The sequence below is a fragment of the Littorina saxatilis genome, linkage group LG4 (assembly GCF_037325665.1).
Source record: "Littorina saxatilis isolate snail1 linkage group LG4, US_GU_Lsax_2.0, whole genome shotgun sequence".
NCBI lineage: Eukaryota > Metazoa > Mollusca > Gastropoda > Littorinimorpha > Littorinidae > Littorina > Littorina saxatilis.
In genome coordinates this window covers 14,879,255-14,890,400 of record NC_090248.1, presented here as the reverse complement: position 1 = coordinate 14,890,400, position 11,146 = coordinate 14,879,255, and the positions used below count along the sequence as shown (strand labels likewise).

At 41.9% G+C, this 11,146-nt stretch overlaps 1 protein-coding gene across 2 annotated transcripts in view; it reads right to left on the bottom strand.

Moving 5' to 3' along the window:
- Nucleotides 1-2,845: 2,845 nt before the first annotated feature.
- LOC138964058 (uncharacterized) overlaps nt 2,846-11,146 on the bottom strand; it is a 66,395-nt gene continuing 58,094 nt past the window's right edge. For both annotated transcript variants that reach the window (XM_070335945.1, XM_070335946.1), the window contains one exon: nt 2,846-10,786. In XM_070335945.1, coding sequence (XP_070192046.1) covers nt 10,632-10,786 — 155 coding nt within the window. In that variant the 3' untranslated portion in view covers nt 2,846-10,631. The remainder of the gene's footprint in view (nt 10,787-11,146) is intronic.

Below are 11,146 nucleotides of genomic sequence, written 5' to 3'. Positions count from 1 at the left end.
CATCTTTCAGTCATTAGTGAAATGTGTATGTTGTCATTCTTATGCATTTAACATTCCATGATTTGACCATTCTTGTTTTTAATTTCTTTTATTCTGGTGTCATGTTTATTTGTGTAAGGAGTCTGTTACATAGCACATTAGCAGTTTCGCACAACAATGACAATGTAAAATATGACCCCATGACATTCACAGTCGTTCAATGAACAGATTAAAAGTATTTTTGCTGATTGCACAAATAATCTACAGTTTCGAGGGAACACTTGCAGGGTTTTCAACATACCGTTTTTTTGTAGAAAGAAGTTGAGTAGCCTAGAGTAAATTGTGTTTAGACTGAGCGAAGTTAGAAAGTAAAGTCTTTATAGTGCTATGTCCTGATAACCAGCAATTTTTTCAAGTTCCTTTCTAAGTTGAATGTGCAAGCTGATATAATCACAGTGGTTTTGTTATTGGAGTAAGCATTTTCTGAAACGCCTCTATTGCTCATGTTTCAATCCACCTAAAATAGCGTAATTTTGTTATTGTTCATGAAGAATAAAGAAAATAACCCAAGTTAACAGGGGTGGGATTTCTTCCGTCCCTGACGGATTTCCGTCCCAGGAAGAATTTTGGATTTTTCTAGATTTTTTTTAATTATTTTTTTTTTTTTACCTTAGAGGGGCACGGGTAGCTCAGGTGGTAGAGCACTGGACTTGTGATCGAAAGGTCGCTGGTTCGAATTCGGGCCGGGATGGACACAGGTCAACCTTATGTGCAGACAGTATCCATCTCCCTCCCCTGTGTCACCACAGTGGCACGTAAAAGACCTCGGTCATTCTGCCATAAGTGCAGATGGCTGATAACACCTAAACACGCATACACCTGTGTATTATCTAAAGTCGGGTTAAAACCCGGGAACATGCCCCTAATGGCTTTGCCGTGAGGGCGTAAAACTTGAATTTCTCTTTTTACCTTTTTTTTTTTAATCCATGGCAGCTGTTGTTTACACTCCGTTCTGTGTCAACTACCTTTCACCATTACCAAATTTACCAAATTGAGTGACATGTAGGGAGCAGCTATGTCATGTCATCCTGGCAAATGTTATGAGGGCTTACTAGCGCCAAAACTAAAAATTAGTAATTAACCCGTGAAAGTTACTAATTTTCACAAGAAAATTACAATTATGACGTGAAAATTACTAATTTTCACGTGGTAATTACTAATTTTCATGTGTTAACTAATTTTCAAGTGTTAATGTCTAATTTTCAGTTTTGGCTCGCTTCCTGACGGCTTACTTGTGCCAAAACTAAAAATTAGTAATTTTCACGCATTAATTACTAATTTTCATGTGCCTCGTGACTGTGGGGGCTCAATGCGCATGCGCAACTGTTACGCCGGCCAGAGCGACCCATCGTTTGATTCGAAACTTTTCTGGTCCATGGTTCTTTAATCCTATGCAAATTAACAATGAGAGCTGAGCGCATGTGTAGATAACCGTGACATACAACTGTCTGTCCGACAACTTGTTGAATAACGAATTCTATCGAAAGATATTTGTGAAAGTGTGCGAGTCTCGACCGAAGAGATCCGTCTGCTAGTGGTCGGACCTTTAGCACATGTCCGGCCGGCTGCCATTTTTTCCTCTCTCGGTTCGAACATTTTCGGATCGATTGTCCTTCACTAATACACTACAAAGCAAATTTATGAGTGTGGTAGTGGAAACAAATATGAGGTACGGCTGTCTGCCCGACAACTTGTCGAATAAGGAATTTTATTGAAAGATATCTGTGAAAGTGTGAGACCACAGCCGATCAAAAGTCCGTCTGCTACGAACAGCTTCGATTCGAAAGTTTTTGGGGTCGATTATTCTTTTCTAAGATACCCAAAGCAACGTTTAAGGAAAGCGCTATTGCAGAAAACTGTGATATGCATCCTCCCGTCAGATAACTTGCTCGATAAGGCCTATGAAAAGATATTTCAGAAATTGTGTGAGAGTGATGTTTGCCGCGTACCCCCCGCGGGTTAGGGGGAAGAATTTACCCGATGCTCCCCAGCATGTTGTAAGAGGCGACTAACAGATTCTGTTTCTCCTTTTACCCTTGTTAAGTGTTTCTTGTATAGAATATAGTCAATTTTTGTAAAGATTTTAGTCAAGCAGTATGTAAGAAATGTTAAGTCCTTTGTACTGGAAACTTGCATTGTACTAGGTTGCAAGCCCCTGGAGCAAAATTTTGATTAGTGCTTTTGTGAACAAGAAACAATTGACAAGTGGCTCTATCCCATCTCCCCCCTTTCCCCGTCGCGATATAACCTTCGTGGTTGAAAACCACGTTAAACATCAAATAAAGAAAGAAAAAGATGTGCCACCTAAATTGCTATAATTCATTTTCGGCTGGGGGGCGTTGCCCCCCTAGACACCCCCACCCCGGCCTTCCAAAATGTTCAGTCCTGGCAACATTTTGGGCTCCCACCCATGCAAGTAAGTTTAGTTTATCGATTGCTTCCTTATTGACAATTAAAACGGTTACTGGAATATCTTCGGGGTTTGAAATAACAACCAGGATAAACAGACAAATAACTAACAAAAATGTGAAGTTAGCCTTGGCTGATGTGGTTTGCTTCTTTGCTAAAATTGGATTTTAAAAGTCATGCTGTGATCTCGGAGACTTCCGTAATGAAGGATAGATGTCTGAGCATAATCTGTTGAAACACTATTGCATAAAGTTGTGCATGTGTGTTGCCCTGTTGTAATGAACTGTACTGCTGAAGGAAAAATGTTTTTTTGGATGTATGTAAAAATTAGCTGTATGCTTGACATGCGCGCATGCACACACACCCACACACGTAATACAAATGCACAGAAAAAAAATAAGAAAAACAAGTTTTTATTTTAACTTCTGGAAGCGTAGGCAGTGCTTGATGACTAGCTTGGAATTCAGTTTACTAATACATGAACAATGTCCTATAAACGGCAGTGCGTGTTGCAAACAGTTTAGCCTGTCCTAAAATTATTGAGAATGTTTGCCTCTGACTTAACACCAAGCAATGTCATGGCAAAGAACATAGAGTAAATGTGATCACGTCCTCCAACTCGCTGACATTTTGGGTGTGCCAGATAATTGTCCCCCTTGGTTGGAAAATTTACTGAAACGGCGAATTTGTAATTACTGTAACCGAGTGCCGTAACACTACGATCACCTCGGGAGGCGAAGTGCAATCAAACAGGATTGAAAATGTTGGAGCTAATTTCTTAGCCCTATAAAAACTTATGCAAACCCGAAGGTTTCCATAAACATACAGACAATCGGAAACCACCAGACCCCATCACAAACAGAATTCCACAATCCACCGGTGTTGACTTAAAGGCCAACAACTCGGGTGCAGAGTCTGCTGTGAAAGGAGCGGTAGCCTCCCCTGTCACATTAAAGACAATTTCAAATGTAGGAATTATGAAAACGGTGATCAAAATGAAGCTAAAGACATCCTTCTTCAGAGAAAATCTAACTGTTTAGCAGGTTTTGTGAACCAAACCGCGCGAGACGTCAGGAGGGAGGCGGAGTAAGATAAGACGACAGTCATATATATATGGGTGACTGCTATGCCGTGGCAAAACCATTAGAGGCGATTGTGTAAACTGAGTATGTTGAGCAAATGTAGGGGTGTGCAAGATGGTAAGATTAACTGAAAAAAACCACCAGGTCAAAGCGGAAGCAACATGAGCTATTTGATTCAATTCATTGAATAATTGTACAATGTATACACAATTACTCTTTGGTCGTCCGTTGAAGCCTATCACACGATGATCCACCTCTGAGCCTATACTCATTAGGCAAGTCCTGAAACACCTGCATTTCTCAGCTCACAGTAAATGTTCCATGTAAGTAAGCCGGATTACCTCTAGTGCAATAAGCCAAACAATAAGCCAAACAAAAATCGTAACGCTAACAAGTCAGCACGTTTCTCAAGAACAGCCCAGATGACCAAACATTACAATTGTTGGTTTGTAGACAACTGGAACGCATGGAAAATAAGGAACAATTGAACAAATATACAGCGAAGCCGTCTTTACTTAATTTGGTGTGACACTGAATTTCGCACACATTTTTGGAACCCTGATAGTTCATGAGGTCGATGTCAAACTGAGAATAGGCAAAACAAGGTACATAAAATGAAAATATGGTCTTGTTTCATTACAAACCAGAAACATCTCTGTGCTGTTAATCGAACAAGTACTTCTCAATTAGTTGTTGGACACGACTCTAATAATACATGTTTATCAGGGCATCTGACACCTGCTGGACAACGTCAAGTTATGTGGCTATACATGAGCTAATAAAGTTTCACCACTGAGGCATGAAGAGATTATGAGAGATTATATACTGGGTGATAAGATAACAAAACTCGTGCAGACATTAACGGGAGTGCCAAGTTATACAGCACCAAAATCTCGCACACAACACGATGAAAGAAAAGAGCTCTCAGGAAAACAGATAAGAATTAGTCTCTATGTATGGTGGCAACTTACGAAGCGACTAAGCCTTTAAGTAACAGTGACACGGGAATGATACAGTAAAGAGAGATACACTTGAATTTAAGAAACAAAGACACATCGGTATCATATAGACAAAGCTGTTTTTAATGCCACAGTTCACACCTATCCATCACATCTATTAATGAGGGCCCCAAAGGGGGGGTATCATCACGATCACGGGAAGGGAAATTTTAGCTTTCACGATCACAGTTACCTTGATTTTTGAGTCACTTGAGAAAAAGTGACTCTATGTAATCGGTCAGTGTTAGTCCGGCCGGCCGGCCGTCCGTAGACACCACCTTAACGTTGGACTTTTCTCGGAAACTATCAAAGCGATCGGGCTCATATTTTGTTTAGTCGTGACCTCCAATGACCTCTACACTTTAACGATGGTTTCGTTGACCTTTGACCTTTTTCAAGGTCACAGGTCAGCGTCAAAGGAAAAATTAGACATTTTATATCTTTGACAAAGTTCATCGGATGTGATTGAAACTTTGTAGGATTATTCTTTACATCAAAGTATTTACATCTGTAGCCTTTTACGAACGTTATCAGAAAAACAAGGGAGATAACTAGCCTTTTCTGTTCGGCAACACACAACTTAACGTTGGGCTTTTCTCGGAAACTATAAAAGTGACCGGGCTCAAATTTTATGTGAACGTGACTCATTGTGTTGTGAATAGCAATTTCTTCCTGTCCATCTGATGCCTCATATAATATTCAGAACTGCGAAAGTGACTCGATCGAGCGTTTGCTCTTCTTGTTGTTTTCACGATCACAAACACCTTGACGAATAGAGGATCATAGAGTGATACAGCTGTGAAAAATGTACGTTGAAAATAAAATACTTTGCAATAATGCCCATCACGATCACGAAAACAAATGACGATCACGATCACGAGACTTGATTTTTTTTGTCATCACGGATCACGGGCAAAGTCCCATCACGATCACAGAAATGGAAATTTCGGCAATCACGGTCACAGAAAGGTCAAAAAACGCCAATCACGATCACGATTTTAAACCCTTTGGGGCCCTCATTAATATAATAACTGAAATTCTTCTCCTGATTTAGCTGGTTAGTTGTCATACACCACCACATAATTATTTTCCCCGGCTTCGGCGAGTGACAAGAGCATCTTTCTGCTTGGACAAAGACCATCAATTAACAGTCTGATTGATTTTTGTCAGTGCAGAGTGAGAATTCTTTTTGCTGAATTAATTTCCTAAGTGACATTATTTCAGACAAAAATGTTGCTCTCTGTACAGAACACAGTTGAGTTTTGATGTGACATAATTATTATGTCCAATTGAAAGGATGCTGTTGTTCAACGCAAAGTCCCGACAGATCTGTGACTGTCATCGTGAGTGATCATGGCACGGCAAGCGGACAGAGGCTTTTTGGCATACGTTTCTCTTCCATTTTTCTTTTTAGCTGAAGGGTGTAAATGATTAGATGCTGTACCCCCCGCGGGTTTGGGGGAAGACTGTTTACCCGATGCTCCCCAGCATGTCGTAAGAGGCGACTAACGGATTCTGTTTCTCTTTTTACATTTAGTCAAGTTTTGACTAAATGTTTTAACATAGAGGGGGAATCGAGACGCCTGAGGGTCGTGGTGTATGTGTGTGTCTGTCTGTGCGTGTGTGTGTGTAGAGCGATTCAGAGTAAACTACTGGACCGATCTTTGTGAAATTTTACATGAGAGTTCCTGGGTATGATATCCCCAGACGTTTTTTCTCCATTTTTTGGATAAACGTCTTTGATGACGTCATATCCGGCTTTTTGTAAAAGTTGAGGCGGCACTCGGTGTCACACCCTCATTTTTCAATAAAATTGATTGAAAGTTTGGCCAAGCAATCTTCGACGAAGGCCGGACTTTGGTATTGCATTTCAGCTTGGAGGCTTAAACATTAATTAATGACTTTGGTCATTAAGAATCCGAAAATTGTAATTTAAATTATTTTTTTATAAAACGATCCAAAATTACGTTCATCTTATTCTTCATTATTTTCTGATTCCAAAAACATATAGATATGTTATATTCGGATTAAAAACAAGCTCTGAAAATTAAAAATATAAAAATTCTGATTAAAATTAAATTTCCGAAATCGATTTAAAAACAATTTCATCTTATTCCTTGTCGGTTCCTGATTCCAAAAACATATAGATATCATATGTTTGGATTAAAAACACGCTCAGAAAGTTAAAGCGAAGAGAGGTACAGAAAAGCGTGCTATGCAGCACAGCGCAACCGCTACCGCGCTTAACAGGCTCGTCAGTTTCACTGCCTTTTGTACGAGCGGCGGACTACGGTCATTGTGAAAAAATGCAGTGCGTTCAGTTTCATTCTGTGAGTTTCACAGCTTGACTAAATGTAGTAATTTCGCAAGGCTTACGCTACTTGTTACCCTTGTGAAGTGTTTCTTGTGTGAGTCTGGTTAACCTTAACTTTAAATTCCTTGTTAACCGGGAACCGTAAACTTAACCAGACTCTTCGTTGGTTAGGAGCCGACCTTCATCTTTAACCGTAAGGATTTCTTGCTTAGATCTGTTGTTAATCATTCTTTGTGAACTAGGAACCCTGCACTACGCACTACTAATATAAGTACATGTAGCTCCTTGAGGGCCCCAAAGGGGGGGTGGGGTATCATCACGATCACGGGAAGGGAAATTTTAGCTTTCACGATCACAGTTACCTTGATTTTTGTTTTCACGATCACAAACACCTTGACGAATAGAGGATCATAGAGTTATACAGCTGTGAAAATGTATACTGTTCAAAAAAAGAAACGCATAGCTTGTAATATTTGGTTAATTTAGTTATATGGCTACAAGGATATCCACCAAACTGCAGAAAATGTTTATCTGGTCGTCGACCTTTCGTCCATTGCCACAAGTGAGCTCTGCACGTGACGCATGCGTTATCAGTGGCTACAATGTCACAATTGCTCATTTGGCATGACCACTCGTCATGCTTCAGTGTAATCTCGTGAAACTCGGGGAATATTGAGCTCTCACCATGTCTTCCAAAACCCATAAAAGCGGATTGTTCGCCACAAAGAAATCAGACGACAATTCAGCGACGAAAGATGGCCCGATTGAGCAGAGAAGACCGCCAAATTGCATTGGGTCGTTTACAAGCAGGCCAAAGTCAAAGTGCAATCGCCAGGCACTTCCACGTGTCCCAGAGCACCATCAGTAGACTGTGGGTCAGGTTTCAAGCCACTGGCTCCGTTGCTGACTTGCCACGAGCGGGAAGACCAAGGGCGACAACTGCTGCTCACGACCGCTTCATACGGCTCCGCCACCTCCGGAATCGTTTCCTGTCGGCCTCATCTTCTGTCCAGGCTGTCCCCGGGCCACACCGATTATCGGACCAGACCGTGCGGAACCGCCTGCATGAAGCTGGTTTGAGAGCTCGCAGACCTCACAGAGGAGCTGTCCTCACCATCCGCCATCGCCAGAACCGAGTGCAGTGGGGAAACCAGCACCTTCGCTGGACCGTCCGGAATCACTGGAGACACGTGTGGTTCAGCGACGAGTCCTACTTCCTGCTCCAGCGACATGATGGTCGGAGGAGGGTCTACCGGAGAGTAAACGAACGTTACGCGCCCAACTGTGTGGATGAGGCACCCGTTCATGGTGGTGGAGGCGTCATGGTGTGGGGGGCGATCAATACCGCTGGAAGGAGCACCCTGGTGCACGTCCAGGGGCGCATAACTGCCCAGCGATACGTGGAGGAAATTCTGCGCCCACACGCCCTTCCTCTTCGGGCTGACCAGGATGCCATATTCCAGCAGGACAATGCTCGCCCGCACACAGCACGACTCACCACCCAGTTCCTCACCGACCACCATGTCCAGGTGCTTCCCTGGCCATTCATGTCGCCAGACATGAACCCGATAGAACACCTCTGGGATGAATTGGACAGACGTGTGCGCAGGCGAGAAGAAGCGCCGGCAAATCACCGCGATCTATTGCAGGCACTTCAGGAGGAGTGGGACACCATCCCACAGCAAGATATCCGGCATCTGATCCAGTCCATGCCCAGAAGGTGCCGGGCAGTTGTTGCTGCTCAAGGCAGTCACACCCCCTACTGACTTGACAGCCTCGGCACCCAATCGTATTGATTGACTGATTGATTTGAAGATGCAAATGAACTGTGTGTGCATTCAACTGTGTCCATACCAAATTTCAAACAAATAATCTAAATATTGGATTTTCTGTTAATTTTTTCGAAAAATAAAACAAATTTGGCAAGTAGCAACTATGCGTTTCTTTTTTTGAACAGTATACATTGAAAATAAAATGCTTTGCAATAATGCCCATCACGATCACGAAAACAAATGACGATCACGATCACGAGACTTGATTTTTTTGTCATCACGGATCACGGGCAAAGTCCCATCACGATCACAGAAATGGAAATTTTGGCAATCACGGTCACAGAAAGGTCAAAAAACGCCAATCACGATCACGATTTTAAACCCTTTGGGGCCCTCCTCCTTGTCAATCGGGAGTTCTGTTATAACGTTTGTATAAATTCCTTGCCAATCGGGAATCTGATAGTACCTCATGCACTAAGTAGCTCCTTGTCAATCGGGAGTTCTGTTATAACGTTTGTATAAATTCTTTGCCAATCGGGAATCTGATAGTATCGCATGCACTGAATAGCTCCTTGTCAAGCGGGAGTTCTGTTATAAAGACTTTAAGTCTGAATAAGTTCCTTGTCAATCGGGAACCTGATAATCACCCCCCTTGTTTAGACGACAGTCAGCGACAGTACTGAGACAGACAGAAATAATTATGAAGTGACGAGGGAAGAAAGAGGAAGAGTCTTGCGTGAGAGAGTGACGATGTTTTGATTCCATGCACTTATAAAATAAAATGATGTTTTAACTTGCTGTACAACCACGGTGTGGGCTACATTCGTTCGCAAGAGAGAGGCCGCTGGCCGTATGAGAGCTGAATACTAGATACTACTGCATCGGGGATAAGAGAGGGAAACGGGAAACATTCTTACACTCAAAACAAAACACAACGCGAGGTCTAACAACATCACGAGTAAATAAGAAACATCCTGCACAATCCCCTGGCAGCCCCCGGTCTCAATCAAATCTGCCACACTTGTATAGAATATAGTCAATTTTTGTCAAGATTTTAGTCAAGCAGTATGTAAGAACTTTTAAGTCCTTTGTACTGGAAACTTGCATTCTCCCAGTAAGGTAATACATTGTACTACGTTGCAAGCCCCTGGAGCAAATTTTTGATTAGTGCTTTTGTGAACAAGAAACAAGTGGCTCTATCCCATCTCCCCCCTTTCCCCGTCGCGATATAACCTTCGTGGTTGAAAACGACGTTAAACAACAAATAGTAAAGAAAGAAAGATTAGATGCTGTTGATGTGCTACCAAGCGGGCTCCTTCTATTCTTGGTTTAAACATGTGTTAAATGATTATTTAAATGTGCTTCTGACACTGACGTAGTGCCGCTTTCAGTTTTCGAAACTGAACTTTATTACAGAGAGAGAGAGAGATATCACGTTTCAGTCAATACTGCTAATAAACGATTGTATACTATTTTTGTATAATATTTTAACGACAAAGGCTGACAACGATCCACGCCAAAAGAATTTAAATCACCTTAACACATAAAAGGACGGATTAGTTAAAGGCTCTCTGTGGTCAGGTATGGATAACCTCCGGCAATAATGGCCGATAACTTGCCGGTTGGCAGTAATAATAAAGTGGAATGCGGAACCCAAATCTGTAACAATCACTCTCACTGACCTGCATGGCACTGATTTGTTTCACTGACCAAAATGTATCAGCTGCTCTCATAACCAAGGGGGCAATATCTGTGTAAGCCGAGGTGCTCTCCGACAACAACACCACCACATGGGTACAGCTTCTCAAAATTCCCTCAGCCCACCCTTTTACATCTTTCTGGTTGTCTTTACGACATTTAAAATCTGGTTTAACGGTGATGCGACAGCTAGACAAAGACTGCATGACGTCGGCAAAGCGACCCATAATGTCTTGCAGACCGTTGTCTGCTCTGTGCACCAAGAACACGATCTTATTTGACTGGTTGTGACAACCAGGGACCTATATCTAATATAGATCTATGTAACAACTTTTGGTTCGGTTTGGTTGTGGAAATCGTGTCCTGAGGTTATCTCGTCCTCCTGTGTCCAACCATCCGTGGTAGGCCGGTCGCCCAGTGGTATTGCCTCAGGACCATTTTCACTCCCGTGTCTCTCTTTGCGGCTGCGTTTACCTGGTAACAGTCAATTGTAATGTGATGTGATGAAACCGCCGGGATGCTGTTTAGTGACACAATTGTGAGGCAGTATATATATATATATATTTATGATTTTATCATAAATTAATTTATGTTCTAAACTATTTTGGAGAAAGACCAGAGCACAGCTTATTGAAACAGACACTCCCAAACCACTCGCATTACACAATTTAAATGCACAACTTACACGCATCTTGCACACCCTTGTTCTCATCACTTGTTCAAAACACATTCATAACACCTAAACATTGATGTTTCTGTCGCTGAAGTTTATTTTCAGCGACTACTGTTTTTGATAGAGCCGTGAAAAGCTCTACAACAGTAAAATCATAACCA